The sequence below is a fragment of the Bos taurus genome, chromosome 13, assembly GCF_002263795.3.
Source record: "Bos taurus isolate L1 Dominette 01449 registration number 42190680 breed Hereford chromosome 13, ARS-UCD2.0, whole genome shotgun sequence".
Lineage (NCBI taxonomy): Eukaryota > Metazoa > Chordata > Mammalia > Artiodactyla > Bovidae > Bos > Bos taurus.
Genome location: NC_037340.1, coordinates 31546717 through 31564230, shown reverse-complemented (window position 1 = coordinate 31564230; position 17514 = coordinate 31546717). Strand labels below are relative to the sequence as shown.

At 38.0% G+C, this 17514-nt stretch overlaps 1 protein-coding gene across 10 annotated transcripts in view; it reads left to right on the top strand.

The window, feature by feature from the left end:
* The window catches only part of TRDMT1 (tRNA aspartic acid methyltransferase 1), a 104498-nt gene extending 89547 nt beyond the window's left edge, over positions 1-14951 (top strand). For 9 of the 10 annotated variants that reach the window (XM_025000332.2, XM_015473979.3, XM_025000333.2 and 6 more), the window contains one exon: positions 1442-14951. In XM_025000332.2, the coding sequence (XP_024856100.1) occupies positions 1442-1542 (101 nt within the window). In that variant the 3' untranslated portion in view covers positions 1543-14951. 10 annotated transcript variants of the gene reach the window in all.
* Positions 14952-17514: the final 2563 nt, after the last annotated feature.

The following is a 17514-nucleotide window of genomic DNA, read 5'->3' as shown; positions in this document are numbered from 1 at the left end:
GGGGTTAAACGCTTGTCTCCTGCATTGGCAGGTGGATTCTTTACCACTGAGCCACGGGGAAAGCCCAATTTTTGCTTTTGTAATGCTCTTTAATTACTTCCTTTATTAACTGATTGCTTTTTTTAATTGCTATGTCAAAGGGTTCTGAATGTGAAGTTCTGGGATTGTAACTAAGATTCTAGTGTCCACTCTCATGCTTGGACAGTCTCTGATGGTGGTATGTGCAAGGTTTTGTTCCAGCAAATATAGTATCTGCAGAAGATTTCACTTTGAAAAAGGATGTAGCAAAAAGAACTTCAGTATGAGAATTTCAGTTTGTATAAGCAGAATATAAAGGACTTGTATCCAGAATATATTGCTAGAAAGAGGTCTCATGACTCAACAATAAAAAGAAAAATAATCCAGTTTAAAAGTGGGCAAAAGATTTCAATAGACGGTTCTCCAAAGAAAATAGATACATGGTCAATAAGCCCATGAAAAGATGTTCAACATCATTAGATATTAGGGAAACGTAAATCAAAACCACAGTATGATACCACTTCACAAAAAGACAAATAATAACAGTGTTGACAAGTCGTGGAGAAATCAGATCCCTGTACAGTGCTGGTGGGAATATAAAGTGGTACAACTGCCTTAGAAAGCATCCTGGCAGTTCCTTGGATGTTAGACATAGTTACAGTCTGACCCTGCAGTTTCCCTTGTGGCTTAGCTGGTAAAGAATCCGCCTGCAATGCGGGAGACCTGGGTTAGGAAGACCCCTGGACAAGGGAAGGGCTACCCACTCCAGTATTCTGGCCTGCAGAATTCCATGGACTGTATAATCCATGGGGTCGCAAAGAGTCGGTCAGACACGACTGAGCGACTTTCAGTTTGACTTTGCCGCAGTCTCACCCCTAGGTATATATCTAAGAAAATTGAAAAAAACCTTGCACGTGCATACATATGTCCATGTCCATAACAGCAATGTTTATAATAATAAAAAAGTAGGGAAAAATCCAAATACCTGTCAATGAATGGATGGATAAAATAAATATGGTATATCCATATGATAGAATATTATTCAGACATGGAGAGGAATGAACTATTGGTACACATGTTATAACATGAATAAACCTTGGATCAGCTGATTTTTACTGATAATGCTTGAAGTTTGAGTTGCACTATACTTTATAGTTGTATACAATACACATAATATTGTTAATACATAATGTTATTAATAAGTACTAAGATAAATATTAAACATAGAATACTTTGCGCTTTTTTAATATTTTTTTTACCACACCAGATGGCATGCTGGATCTTATTAATAGTTTCCCCAACCAGGGGCCACTGTGCCTTTGGTCCCTGTAGTTTGATATATCCACTAAAGAATATATCCTTTTGTCTCTGAAAGTTAATATTTCAAATGATTGTATTGTAAATCATTATCTCTCTTTTCTAGGATTTCCTGAGATGACAACTGTCAAACAGCGTTACCGTCTACTTGGAAATAGTCTCAACGTGCATGTTGTAGCTAAACTAATCAAAATCCTATGTGACTAATTTTTTAAATAACTCTGAAAGAGGGTCACAGTTTTCTGTCATATCCATATAGTAACTTTGAAATTCTTTTTTGAATTAATTTTGACAAAATTTGACTAAATTATCTTTCTCTTTAATAAGAAGTTTGGGTTGGTCAGGAAATGCCATTTTGTTTCCTTAAATTTATATTACTGTGTTTTGTAAGGTGAAACTTATGCTTCAGGAGAATATATTTTCATATGAAAGTAGTAAATATATATGTTAAACATTCCTTTTATAATATTATGGTATAGACAAGTTTAGAAACATTAGAATTTTAATGTCTACATGAATATTTTATAAAGTATTATAAAATAGTATATAAACTTGAGATACTATATATTTGTGTATGTTAATTAAAGTTACTTTCAGTTCAGTCGCTCAGTCATATCTGACTCTTTGCAACCCCATGGACTGCAGTACTCCAGGCTTCCCTGTCCATCACCAACTCCTGGAGCTTTCTCAGACTCATATCCATTGAGTTGGTGATGCCATCCAATCATCTCATCCTTTGTCGTCTCCTTCTGCTCCCACCTTCAATCTTTTCCAGCATCAGGGTCTTTTCTAGTGAGTTCTTTACATCAGGTGGCCAAAGTATTGGAGTTTCAGTTTCAGCATCAGTCCTTCCAATGCATATTTAGGACTGATTTCTTTTAGGATTGACTGGTTGGATCTCCTTGCAGTCCAAGGGACTCTCAAGAGTCTTCTCCAACACCACAGTTCAAAAGCATCATTCTTCGGCGCTCAGCTTTCTTCACGGTCCAACTCTCACATCCATACGTGACTACTGGAAAAACCAGAGCTTTGACTAGATGGACCTTTGTTGGCAAAGTAATATCTCTATGTTTTAATATGCTGTCTAGGTTGATCGTAGCTTTTCTCCCAAGGAGCAAGTGTCTTTTAATTCCCTGGCTGCAGTCACCATCTGCAGTGATTTTGGAATCCAAGATAATAAAGTTTGTTACTGTTTCCATTATTTCCCTATCAATTTGCCATGAAGTAATGAGACCGGATGCCATGATCTTAGTTTTCTGAATGTTGAGTTTTAAGCCAAATTTTTCACTCTCCTCTTTCACTTTCATCAAGAGGCTGTTTAATTCTTCTTTGCTTGCTTTAAGAATCTCTCATTTTATTTTAAGATGATTCATCCTATTTCTAAAATGATGATTCTAGCCTGTTTAAAATATTGAATAATTTTACTTAATTTCAGTTTTTTTAACATTATTTTATATAAACAAATGTGTAAAATATTTTAGAATAAATTATCATCACTCACCTTTTGCAACAGTCTGAAGAAAATGTCAGAAATAATAATCCTAGATTATTGATTACCTTTCCATCAGTATGCCATACTGATGAAAAATTTAGGTACACATTATCTAATTATCTTTAATTCTGCTTCCTTCTGAAAGACAAAATCCACCGTCCCTTCTTCATTTGTACATACTTACCTTTAGTTTGCTATTTTCATAGCTTGCTTTTGCCTTTTATGTGCATTTTACCACAATTAAAAAAGGCATAACTTTTAACTTTCTGTATCTCTCCCTTTCTATTCTTGGATTTAGGGCTCTAATCTGACTAAATCTTGCATCATAAATTCTGTGATTTTGGTTTTAGTAATAAAAGCAAGTGACAGGTAGAAGAGAAAAGAAATAAGACGAGATATTTATTCTCAAAAAACAATCATCCGGATGTGGAAAAATTGAAACCCTCTGTATTACTGATGGGAATGTAAGGTAGTGCAGCCTCTATAGAGGGTGACAATTCCTTTAAAAAATTAAACATAAAATTACCCATATAATAAAGCTATTCCACTTCTAGGTATATACCCAAAAGAATTGAAAGCTGGCACTCAAATATTTCTATGTCAGTGTTCATTGTGGCCTTATTCATGATATTCAGCTATAAACAGGAAGGAAATTCCGATACATTACGTCATGGATGAACCTTGAAGACGTTTTATTCAGTGAAATAAACCAGACACAAAAGGACGAAGTCTGTATAATTTCACTTGTATGAGGTATGTACAAGAATCAAGTTCACAGAGATGTCGTTGTCAGGGCTCAGGGGACCAGAGGAATGGGCGTTAGTGTTTAATGGATGTGGAGGCTCTGGGAGGGGAGAGTGTTCTGGAGATGGAGAATGGCACAACAGTATGAGTGAACAACAGTATGAACGTACTTAATGCCACTGACTTGAATTCTTGAGAATTGTTTAAATGGCAAATTTTATGTGCGTTTTCCCACCCCAGTGTTCTAGCCTGGAGAATTCCACACACTGTATAGTCCGCGGGGTTGCAAAGAGCCAGACATGACTGAGCGACTTTAACTTTCACGTGCATTTTACCACAGTAAAAAAGGCATTCCCCATAACCATTTTTCCAGAGGAACTCATAGATAAATATGGGTCTAAGGAAACTGTAGGCCAGTGCATGTTTATGTCAACTGTCACTGTCTACATTTTGTGTATGTGTTTAAAGATAAAGCTCAGTACAGATCTCATAAACAACAGTATGCATATCTGAAACCACTTTGGCACACTTTCACTAGGCTTTGCTCACTGATACAAAGATCCTTACCGATAAGAAGGTTCAGAGTTGTACTGTGATTATGCTGTAATTATAGTGTCCTTTGCCCCATTGTGCAATGGTGCACAATCTGTGTTAAGTTACAGTGTACCAGGTATAAACACATAAAGGCTCTGTGCAGACTTGTGCTTATAAACTAGGAGATAAAACATAGCTTTGTGAAAAAATCTTGGCATACATCCATGGGCAGATGATGATTTTTGCCTTTAAGTTAGAACTGAAAGTACAGTTCAGTTCAGTTCAGTCGCTCAGTCGTGTCCGACTCTTTGTGACCCCATGAATCGCAGCACGCCAGGCCTCCCTGTCCATTACCAACTCCCAGAGTTCACTCAAACTCATGTCCGTCGAGTCGGTGATGCCATCCAGCCATCTCATCCTCTGTCGTCCCCTTCTCCTCCTGCCCTCAATCCCTCCCAGCATCAGAGTCTTTTCCAATGAGTCAGCTCTTCGCATGAGGTGGCCAAAGTACTGGAGTTTCAGCTTTAGCATCATTCCTTCCAAAGAACACCCAGGACTGATCTCCTTTAGAATGGACTGGTTGGATCTCCTTGTAGTCCAAGGGACTCTCAAGAGTCTTCTCCAACACCACAGTTCAAAAGCATCAATTCTTCACTGCTCAGCCTTCTTTATGGTTCAACTCACATCATACATGACTACTGGAAAAACCATAGCCTTGACAAGACGGACCTTTGCTGGCAAAGTAATGTCTCTGCTTTTGAATATGCTATCTAGGTTGGTCATAACTTTCCTTCCAAGGAGTAAGCGTCTTTTAATTTCATGGCTGCAATCACCATCTGCAGTGATTTGGGAGCCCAAAAAAATAAAGTCTGACACTGTTTCCACTGTTTGCCCATCTGTTTCCCATGAAGTGATGGGACCGGATGCCATGATCTTCGTTTTCTGAATGTTGAGCTTTAAGCCAACTTTTTCACTCTCCTCTTTCACTTTCATCAAGAGGCTTTTTAAGTCCTCTTCACTTTCTTCCATAAGGGTGGTGTCATCTGCATATCTGAAGTTATTGATATTTCTCCCGGCAATCTTGATTCCAGCTTGTGCTTCTTCCAGCCCAGCGTTTCTCATGATGTACTCTGCATAGAAGTTAAATAAGTAGGGTGACAATATACAGCCTTGACGAACTCCTTTTGCTATTTGGAACCAGTCTGTTGTTCCATGTCCAGTTCTAACTGTTGCTTGCTGACCTGCATATAGGTTTCTCAAGAGGCCAGTCAGGTGGTCCGGTATTCCCATCTCTTTCAGAATTTTTCCACAGTTTATTGTGATCCACACAGTCAAAGGCTTTGGCATAGTCAATAAAGCAGAAATAGATGCTTTTCTGGAACTCTCTTGCTTTTTCCATGATCCAGCGGATGTTGGTATGCACAAAACTCATAAAAATTGAAAGTGCTACTCTCTCAGTCAAGTTCAACTCTTTGCAATCCCGTAGCCTCTGTCCATGGAATTTTGCAGGCAGGAATACTGGAGTGGATAGCCATTCCCTTCTCCAGGGGATCTTCCCAATCCCAGGGATCAAACCCAGGTCTTCTGCATTGCAGACAGATTCTTTACAGTCTGAGCCACTGGTGAGTATCATCATTTACTAGTATCTATTTACTATACTATCATTTAGTTGGCATATACACACATGCATAATTCAGAATTTGTCATTTTATTGAATGCCCACTATATGTTATTGATAATAAATATGTATAAAATCTGCCTTGGAAATTCTGATATTCAGACTTACTGTAAACTTATTCAATATTTTGGAAAATATAGGCTCTCCTTTTAAAAAGAACTGGATGTAATTAAATCTCTGCCATTTCTAACAGGAAATGGATTTTTTGTTTTCCCTTTTACATCATGCATGCTCTTTTAAATGACTTTTATTTACCTGCCTCAAATTTTTAGTAAGTTCTCCACACTCAAATATAGTGCATGGGATAAATAAATCAATATAAACAGAATGAATCATATTGGAAAGTGACTTTGAAGAGGAGTTAGGTAGTCATAGGAGAAAGAGCTTGAGAATCCTTACTGGCAGATAGTAGAGCCAGATGATGGCTGGTACTGAGGGATCAGCTGACTCTCTTCAGGTTCAGAAGCCCCTGGACATTGTGTTCTGGCTATTAAATCAGACGTGCACAGGAGGCACTGCCTTGTGCCTTGAAAGTGAGTGGATACCTCTGACTACCAGCCAGTTTACTTTCCCCTCATAGAGTCTTTTAAAGAGACAAAACCAGTAGTTGAAATTGTGAAAGTTGAGAGACTACTTCTCACTTCTTTTTTTTTTTTAGATACTGGGTAGGATTCCTTACCCTAAAATGACAGTCTGTCTTTTGTTCCAACCTCAAACTAGTTGGGGTCAGCAGTTATTAAACTGGAGGTTTGAGGGTAGAGGAATGACGCTAAAGACAAATGAAACTGGTTTGATTCTAGCTCTCACAATCCAGAATAAAGTAGCAGCTGCCGTTTGAGCCAACCTCAACCATGTACTGAAGGATGCCTTCTGCAGGCCAGCTACCTCATCTGCCTACAAACTAAAGTGGGTCTTGTTGCTTTTTTTTGTTTGTATGTTTTGATAACTTTATCATTTAAAATCAAAAGTTAAAATTAACAGCTTCCCAGATAAGCCAAGATAACACAATAAGAATCTCTCTTTAAGGCCATATTGACAGCAAAAGAATATTTTCCTGAGTTATATTATTGAAAAGAAGGGTAACTTTTCATACTTTTGTTTTCAGCTTAAATCTATGATTATTTGAGGCCAACAATTGCAAACTATCTTACTAATAGCTTTGACCCTTCAGCGTTCAACAGTTAGTTCTCTTACAGCCTGTGTTCAAACTAGTTTATCAAGACAGCCTTTGAACCTCCTTGTACTGGAGTCTCTGCTCAGCTTCTGATGTCAAAATGTGCTGCATACACCTGTCAGTCACCTTCTTAGCATGCATCTTTTTTGACCCACCTCTATTCTGACTGTCTCTTTCTCCTTTCATTATACTCACCAGGATGCCTACTTACGCCTATAATGTTTCACTTGGCAAAGTTTCTTTGCCTGTTTTATTAAAGAACAGTAAGAAACCTACCTTCTTCAACTTTAAATTATACTGGTCACTCTTTCTGCACCATTTTTCCTCTCCTGTTATTATTTCACCTTGCTACTAAAGGTTTAAACTTCGTGTTTGTTTGTTTGTTTGTTTTTAATCCATTTTTCTAACCTACCTCCTTGACTTCTAAGGATATTTTACACTAAGATACTCATATTCTTCAAAATCTTAAACAGCTTTGATTCAAACTATTTTGTCCTGATTTTTGAGTTTATTCCTTTTTAAATGTACTTGTTCAATAAATATGAACACATGCAAAGAACTTTTTTGGCTTATTTCTCATGTTCTCAAATAAATTTGTTATATATTTACTGTAGGTTCTGAGTCTTACTTTCAGTTATATCCAACACTTATAACTCTCCCTCAGCTATACGGTATTTGATTCTGATTGCTTCCAAAATCTTATTTTTTACAAATCTGAATTTAGATAGAAATGTTCACACACCCAAAGAAAGATAGAAAGTTACTTTTCTCATTGAACTCTTCTTTGTAGCCCTAGAATGTTCTCATTTATTTGCTTGTACATACTATGGTTTCATTGTTTACTTCAATTATTTGCTCTGTATTTTATTTTGTTTGTATATTTGTTCATATCAGGGCAGACTTAAATTGTAACAGTCTAAATATGGAGCATGTTTATTTAGCCAAGTTGGCTCTATAATCGGATGAGATCACCTGAAGAGTCTAAAGAGAGGAGAGAGGTTTGGAGCTGAACTCGTATCTGTTTCCAAAGATACAGTCTTCAGATCTCTCTACCCAGCACTGTCCAAGTCATTTTTCACAAGAGATCTCACCCTTTCACCTTTTTTGTCCATAACACCCAGAAAATATACTTTTTACTGAAATAATTGCTATTTTATTTACTTAGGAAATGAACACAAGTACAGTTAAATTTTACACACATATGAAAGACTTGAAAATACATAATGGAAAGTGATACTTCTTGTGAAACAGATGTAAGGTGAGTTTGCTGCTTAAGAGGTCATCCTATGGATGAATAGACAATAAGCTGGATAGTTGCTATGATTTGAATTGGTTCAAAATGAAAAAATATTCCATGATTTATAGAATGTAAACTTCCAGGAGAATGAGGATTTAATTTTCCCTTACTGCTACCTTCCCAGTGACTGTGACAGTACCTGGCACAACTCAATAAATTTGTAAATGAGTGAATATAGTCATCATACTGGGTTGATACAGAAAATGCCTAAGGCTGTCATACTGTGGAATTTAAAATGTCTTTAGGCAATGGCACCCCACTCCAGTACTCTTGCCTGGAAAATCCCATGGATGGAGGAGCCTAGTGGGCTATAGTCCATGGGTCGCTAAGAGTCGGACACAACTGAGCGACTTCACTTTCACTTTTTACTTTCCTGCATTGGAGAAGGAAATGGCAACCCACTCCAGTGTTCTTGCCTGGAGAATCCCAGGGATGGTGGAGCCTGATGGGCTGCCGTCTCTGGGGTCGCACAGAGTCAGACACGACTGAAGTGACTTAGCAGCAGCAGCAGCAAGAAGGCAACAGCACCCCACTCCAGTACTCTTGCCTGGAAAATCCCATGGAAGGAGGAGCCTGGTAGGCTGCAGTCCATGAGGCTGCTAAGAGTTGGACACGACTGAGCAACTTCACTTTCACTTTAAGTCACTTTAATTTGTGTTACTGCTACTTCCTCTATTAACAGAGGAATAGCCGAGAAAGGAATACTCCTTTGGAATACATGATTTAAAAAATAATTCTAGGATAGAACTTGTGCTTTTGGCTTTTGGGAAGTTATGCAGATATAAATTTTAAAAAATATTCTGAGTTGTCTGGAAAGAAGGGAGACTCATCCCTGCTTCCTCCTCCATGCTAAGCACAATGATCAATTCTCTATTTATATGATTATGAAATAATGCAAGAGCTATCAGAAAGAAAACGCTGAAAGGTATAAAGAAGAAAATAAACCAGCTAAGTACTCTCCAAATTGGAGGGGGAACATAGCTACAGGATGTCTTACCACCTCCCAACAGAATAAGGTAACCCAGTCTTGGTGTTTCCTGACCACCAAGCTAGCAACATACAGAAGCCCAGGATGGAACAGGAGTCCTGCCAACACCACCAGGTGAGTCTGATAGAAACCTCAAGGGCAGTGTGTAGGGATCCCACTGGCAAGTGTCCAAGGGAAGCACTATTTTCCTGCCAGCCCTGAGATTCCTTTCACTTGCTGAGAGAAGTGGGAAGCACTGGCAAGGGGCCTCCAACCATAGAAATGTCTAACCCTGAAGTTTTCATCACCATGGGCAGGAGACTCTCCCCGCCTAACCTAGACGTACGAGGTGACTCATCTTGGGGAAAAACTCTTCCCCCTAAAGTAGCACCATCTAAAAGCCACTATGAGCACCAGATAAATAAACACTGCAAAGACTCTGAAACTTAAACTGCCACTGGAAGCATAGACCAAAAGGTAGGCCAGCACCTGCATGCAAAACATACTGACTGACTGCTAAGATAAAAAGATTAAAATAGGACCCATAGTCTTCTAACAGATAAAACACTCAGGATACAATCTAAAATCCCCTCTCATGCCAAGAAACAAGGAAATTACAAGTAAGACAGACAACTGATGACACCTTCAAAATGATTCAGATGTTGGAATTAGCTGACAAAAATTTTAAAATAACCATTTAAAAATGCCTTAACAAGTAATTACAAATTCTTTTGAAACAAAAAATTGGCTCAGCAAGGAAATAGCAAAAAGTTTTTTTAAGTTAGCAAAAGAACCAGTAAGGTATGTGCATTTTTGTCTCAATTTTAAAAAAAGGCAATTATATAATGGAAAAATACAATAAGCAAGCTCATTGGATCAGTTCAATAACAGGGTAGAAATGACATGATAGAATCAGTGAACTTGAAAATAGATCAATAGAATTACTAAATCTGAAGAACAAAGAGAAGAAAGACAAGGGGTGGGGGAGCGGAATGAGACTCAGTGACCTGTGGAATAGTAATAGACAACATTCATATATTTAGAGTCCAAGAAGTAGAAGAGAAAGAAAGAGCTGAATGAATATGAAAAGAAATAGTGGATGAAAACATCTCAAGTTTAGCAAAAGATAAGTATGTGGGTTCAAGAAGCTGCTGCTGCTGCTGCTAAGTTGCTTCAGTCGTGTCCAACTCTGTGCGACCTCATGAGTGGACTCCAAATAGGATAGGCTGAAAGAAATCCATGCAAAGACGGTTTATAATTGAACATGTAAAAACTAAAAGAAAAAGCAGAAAGGGCACATTACTATAGCAGAACACAATTTGAATGACAGCGGATTTCTCTTCTGAAACTATGGGAGCTAGCAGGAGGTGGCATAACATTTTTCAAGTGCTGAAAGAAAAAACTTATTTGAAAGTTTTGGTGTTCAGTCTATCCTGCAGGAATAAGGGGAAACAGTGATATTCTCAAATGAAGCAGAACTAAAAATGTTTATTGCTAGCAAACCTACTCATTAAGAATAGCTATTGGATGTTCTTCAAACAAATGAAATTATAAAAGACATTTTGGAGCATCAGGGAGGAACAAAGAATAATGGAAAAAGCAGAAATATGAATACTTAAACTAGGTTTATCCACATTAGTTTTATAAATCACATTTGATGATTGAAACAAAAATTTTAATACTATCTAGTTCTCAAGACAATGATTTTTAAAAGTGGAGAAATTCAAGATTTCATTTCACTTAAAGTGGTAAAGTTCTGACACCAATGGACTGTGGTAAGTCATGTATGTATATTATTATACCCAGAGCAACCACTGCAAAAACTTTGCAAAGAAATGCACACAAATAAATTAAGATGGAATCCTAAGAAATCCACAGGAAGTCAAGAAAAGAGAAACAGAAATGAGAAGCGGAGGAAACATAGAAAACAAGTGATTAAATGGCACACAAGCTCTATCAGATCAATAAGTGTCTTAAATATAGTTGGTCAAAATATAGTAATTAAATTTCAGATATTGATAGAGTGGATTAAAAAGCATCATTTAATTATATACATTGATAAGAAACCCACTGCAAATTAAACAATTTAAGTAGGTTGAAGTAAAACGGTGGTGAAAACAGGACCCACAATGAGAATGTGCCATAATACAATTCAAAAGAACAGCAGGTAATAGGAATGAAAATATTAAACAGTGAAACTGTAAGCATATTAAATGTGCTGCAGTAGACAATACTGAGATATACGATAGTGAAACCAGTTATGCAATGAGTAGCCCCTTTGTCAAAGTTTGCCTATTCCTCAAAATGTTGTGTTATCCTATGACTCAAGTGTGCTCCAAGGCATATTCCAAAGAGAATTGAAAACATATCTACACACAAACTTTTACAAGAATATCCATGGCAGTATAATTCATGATAACCAAAAAGTGGAAACAGCAATTGTATTCAATTGATGGATGAATTTTTAAAATGTATCCATGCATACAATAGATTCAGCCATAAAAAAGGATCAAGCACTGATACATGCTACAACATAAGTGAATCTTGAAAATATTATGCTAAGTGAAAGAAGCCAGACTTTGTATATTGTATTCAGTGTAGTATAATTATATTACTTTTATTTTGTTTATATTACTTTTAAAATTAAAAATATTCTATGAACAAAACTAATGGAGGTTATGGAATTCCAGTTGAACTATTTCAAATCCTAAAAGATAATGCTGTTAAAGTGCTATACTCGATATGCCAGCAAATTTGGAAAACTCAGCAGTGGCCACAGGACTGGAAAAGGTCAGTTTTCATTCCAATCCCAAAGAAAGGCAATGCCAAAGAATGCTCAAACTACCGCACAATTGCACTCATCTCACACGCTAGCAAAGTAATCCTCAAAATTCTCCAAGCCAGGCTTCAACAGCACATGAACCATGAACTTTCAGATGTTCAAGCTGGATTTAGAAAAGGCAGAGGAACCAGAGATCAAATTGCCAACATCCATTGGATCATAGAAAAAGCAAGAGAGTTCCAGGAAAACATCTGCTTTATTGACTACACCAAAGCCTTTGAGTGGATCACAACAAACTGTGGAAAGTTCTTAAAAGAGATGGGAATCCCAGACCACCTGACCTGCCTCCTGAGAAATCTGTATGCAGGTCAAGAGGCAACAGAACCGGACATGGAACTACAAACTGGTTCCAGATTAGGAAAGGAGTATATCAAGACTGTATATTGTCACTGTGCTTATTAACTTATATGCAGAGTACGTCATGTGAAATGCCAAGCTGGATGAAGTGCAAGCTGGAATGAAGATAGCTCGGAGAAATATCAATAACCTCAGATATGCAGATGACACCACCCTTATGGCAGAAAGCAAAGAAGAACTAAAGAGCCTCTTGATGAAAGTGAGAGAAGAGAGTGAAAAAGTTGGCTTAAAACTCAGCATTCAGAAAACCAAGATCATGGCATCTTGTTCCATCACTTCATGGCAAATAGATGAGGAAACAATGGAAACAGTGAGAGACTTTATTTTGGGGGGCTCCAAAATCACTGTGAATGTTGACTGCAGCCATGAAATTAAAAGTTGCTTGCTCCTTGGAAGAAAAGCTAGATCAACCTAGACAGCATATTAAAATGCAGAGACATTACTTTGCCAACAAAAGTCCATCTAGTCAAAGCTATAGTTTTTTCAGTAGTCATGTATGAATGTGAGAGTTGAACCATAAAGAAGGCTGAGCAATGAAGAATTGATGCTTTTGAATTTTGGTGTTGGAGAAGACTCTTGAGAGTCCCTTGGACTGCGAGGAGATCCAACCAGTCCATCCTAAAGGAAATCAACCCTGAATATTCATTGGAAGGACTGATGCTGAAGCTGAAATTCCAGTACTTTGGCTACCTGGTGTGAAGAACTGACTCATTGGAAAAGACCCTGATGCTGGGAAAGATTGAAGGCAGGAGGAGAAGGGGATGACAGAGGATCAGACGGTTGGATAGCATCACTAACTTAATGGACATGAGTTTGAGCAAGCTCTGGGAGTTGGTGATGGACAGGGAAGCCTGGTGTGCTGCAGTCCATGGGGACGCAAAGAATCAGACGTGACTGAGTGACTGAACGGATTCTTACAAAACCAATTCTCTGCCCCCCATCTCTACCATAGGTAATCGAGCTTTAAAGTCACTATTTCATTTTTATCCTGATGGCAGACAATACCATCACCTCCCCAGAGTTTTTTCCTCCAGGGCAAAGCTGTATCTTCCCCAGTTCTGCCTCTTCAGCTCCTCAGTTGCTGACAAATAATCGGTACTTAATAAATAATTGTCCAATTAATCTGACTTATATATGAATACCGGAGAAGACAATGGCACCCCACTCCAGTACTCTTGGCTGGAAAATCCCATGGATGGAGGAGCCTGCAAGGCTATAGTCCATGGGGTCGCTGAGGGTCGGACATGACTGAGCGACTTCACTTTCACTTTTCACTTTCATGCATTGGAGAAGGAAATGGCAACCCACTCCAGTGTTCTTGCCTGGAGAATCCCAGGGACGGGGGAGCCTGGTGGGCTGCCATCTATGGGGTCGCACAGAGTCGGACACGACTGAAGCGACTTAGCAGCATATATGAATATACTGAGTATTATAGAAAAATCATATCTTTCATGATGAGGAATTGCTGGAATAATTCCGTCAACCTAAATAAGAATAGCACATTAGATATCATAAGAAATGTATTTAATACCCAAATTGTGTATAACTCTAGCCAATTGTTTTATTATTATTGCTGTTATTTAATTTTTGATTATACCAAGAGGCATATGGGGTCTTAGGTCCCTGACCAGGGATCAAACCTGTGCCCCCTGCATCTTAACAACTGGACCACCAGCGAAGTCCTTTAATTTTATTTTTATAAGTGAGTGTTTATGCCTCCTCTGAAAACAGTCTAGGAATTGTTCAAAAACCTGATTTAGCAGTGTTTCTGTATAAATATAGCCCAAAATACTGTTTAAAAAAAAGAAAATACAAAGGGACAAAGACTTTGGTGTTTATAGATCTTAGGATAAAGACACTGAGTTAGATGTGAGGCCATCTCATCCTTCTTCCTGCCCTTGATGACAACACCCTATATCTTCCCACAGATCTGCATGGCACTTCAATTAACACACCCCCTGGGAATGATGGCCCTTTGTAAGGCATCAGCCTTGTTAAAACATTCCTCCCTTCATCAATCACATCCGTGAAGCAAAGCCTCCCCTCACCAGATAAAGATGCCTCTGTGCACTGCTTGTTTGTATCTCTCCAATTAAAAGTACAAGAGGCAGAATTCTGTAGCTGCCAAGTATCCTTAAATTCTTCTTCCTACCCTCTTCCCCACGGTGGCAATGTGCTCTGTTGCTCTCCCCCCTCATCAAACACAAAATACTGTTATAAAAGTGCATGCGTGCTAAGTCGCTTCAGTCGTGTCCGACTCTTTTTTTTTTTTTTTGAACTTTAAAGATCAGATTTATTGGAGAAAACAAGAAAACCCCAAAACCCAAAGGATGGGATTTTACATCTCAAGACATCTCCCAGGTATTAAGTCTACCGATTACAAATCATTTTCATAGAAGATATTTTGTACAAATTTTACATGTAATGAGGAGCGGGTCATAAATCCCTGTTTGTTCTAACAGGGTGGCAAGAGTAGAGGAATGGGGGGAAGAAACCAGCTTTTTTGTATACATCTATTTGGAAGGAGTAGACATGAAGAGGGCAAACCCTACCTTTTCAACATCTATAGCAAATGGTTTAAAAAAATACCCTCTCAACCTTGGGTATCTCTAAAAGCCACTTCCTAGCTACTAGCCACTCCAAGCCAATTATTTAAAATTACCTCACTTGGTATGTCCTTTATGTCCACTGGGTAAATGATTCATTACGCTCACTGCTGCAGCACGTGTCCGACTCTTTGAGGCTATGGACTGTAGCCCACCAGGCTCCTCTGTACATGGCATTTTCCAGGCAAGAATACTGGTGCGGGTTGCTGTGCCCTCCTCCAGGGGATCTTCTCAATCCTGGGACTGAATCCAGATCTCTTGTTTATACCTGCATTGGCAGGCGGGTTCTTTACCACTAGCACTACGTGGGAAGGCCCTATAAAAATACACTTCCCCCTTTTCAAAAGATTAGAGTAGCAACTACTTACTACCTATATTGCTACAGTCACTCACATGACGTGTTAATACAATCTGGTATTTTCTTTGATTACTGTATGAAAGGTGTCTAAATCTTTCACTTCAGTGGCTTTTTCAGAGAGTTTTGGGAGTCACCATGTAGAAAACTTACTTTGTTCTTTATAGGTTTTCTTGGAAGGGGATGTCAGGAAGGTTTCCCCATGGTCCTCATCAAAGACAATCTCCACTGCACAACTTGACACCTTCACAGAATCAAGCTCAGATGAATCCAGCAGAAGTGCTGAAGTCCTGTGTCCAGAGCAGTGGGAGGTAGAGACAACTGTGTTGTGTTTCCCCACTGGCTTTTGGAGCCATTAATTCCAGCACTGTATGTTTTCTCTGCTGTGTGTCCTATCCTTAACAGTCCATGTCTCACAGTGGCACAAGACTCCCCAGTACATACTTTATGTTTTCAGAACATGTGACATTAGTTTATGTTAATATACAGCCCTATGTGTATGTGTCTGTATATGTGCATTAGCACCCTCTGTTCCTTATGTGAAGCCCTATTACAGGTCTCCCTCTGGATACGAATTTCCTGGTTACAGCTTCTCTTTTTATTTAAGGATGATTGTAGTTATAAAAAGTATAAAACAAAAAAAGCAAAAGGTTCCTCCAAATTCTCAATAATCAGTAATAAAATGTACCTCTTCAGGAAAATCTCTGCCAAACCTGAATTATTCACATGGTAATGATTCACTCATCATTCTTTAAAAAAAAAAAATTTTTTTTTTCATTCTACTCAAGGATAATTGCAATCATTGTAGTAATGAGCCTGGAGAACAAATGTCTGGGTTGTGTTCCCTGAGACCACATGGCATTCAGAAAGGTCAGTTCATTGTAGCAGTGAATTTGGTAATTTCCTGGGAGGTAATGCATTTTGCATGAAATGAGCAAATGAATAGTTTTAAACTTTCATCAATTTCCATAATTATTTTATGTAATCTTTCATGGAAAATTAATAGACAATTGGAACAATAGTAAATTGTTCAGATCATTTGCAGAATATCACAAAAACTGGCCTATGTAAATGTACCTTTCAAGCAATGTGAGTTCCCTGAAAAAGAGTGAATTAAGTGTCATAAAGTTTGAAGCAGATCATTATGTTCACAAATGTTTCCAATAATGACTGAAAACAGATTAATTCTGTTTTAAACTGATATTAAAATGGAAAGGAACCATAGAAAAGCACCAAAGCCAGGTTGAAGCTATGAAATGCGATGGGCGCTGGAGTACAGGGTGTGAGACTCTTGCCTGTCTTCCTCCCAAGCACCTTTTTCTTTTAATCTCTCTCTATTCTTGTGACTCCTACATTCATCCAGGCCTACAGGTAAGTTTAGCTGGCCTGCCAGAAATATCACATAAGGATTGTTTCACTCAAGATACAAGAGCAGCTCCCTATTAAATAAAATAGATTAAATCACAATTCTTCAAACTGCCACTTAAGGCCCTTAATCAATGCCCCCACATTTACCCAACCACCTGTCCCTAAAATGACCCTCCTTGGTTTATAGAACCACTGTATCTACAGTCTGCCCAGACTGGGTTTAGGACCTCTTTTTCAGTTTGGTTCATGCTGTTTTCCTAAAAGCGTACTAGTATGTTATTCCATGTTGTCTCACCCTTCTTTATAACATTGCTTTATTACAGTGGTCTAGATTTATACATATGTCTTTATTGCAAGCCAGAGAAAGTCATGACTTCTGCTTTGAATTTCCCTCATTGAGGCTGTCATGTTTGCAATAAATGCTTATTAAAACTATAAAATAATGAAATTTAGATGAAACTAATAGAAATGAAAAATAAATCTTGATTTAGAAAATAACTTGTAAGAATTACATTAATATAGAATTGAGCTGCTTTTCAAGCATTTGGAAAAAAGATGGAAAACAAGGGACTAAATAAAATCTGCACACTAAGCAGTAAAATTTCCAGCGAACTTTCCTTACCCAGGTAGAAAACTGGAGTATTTTTTTTTTCTGAAAGAATTACATGTCCCCAGTGAAAAAATATCTTCAAAAATTGACATTTGATATTCCACAATGAAATTATCAGTTTGCCATTCAACCACCCCATGATAAAGTCTACTAGT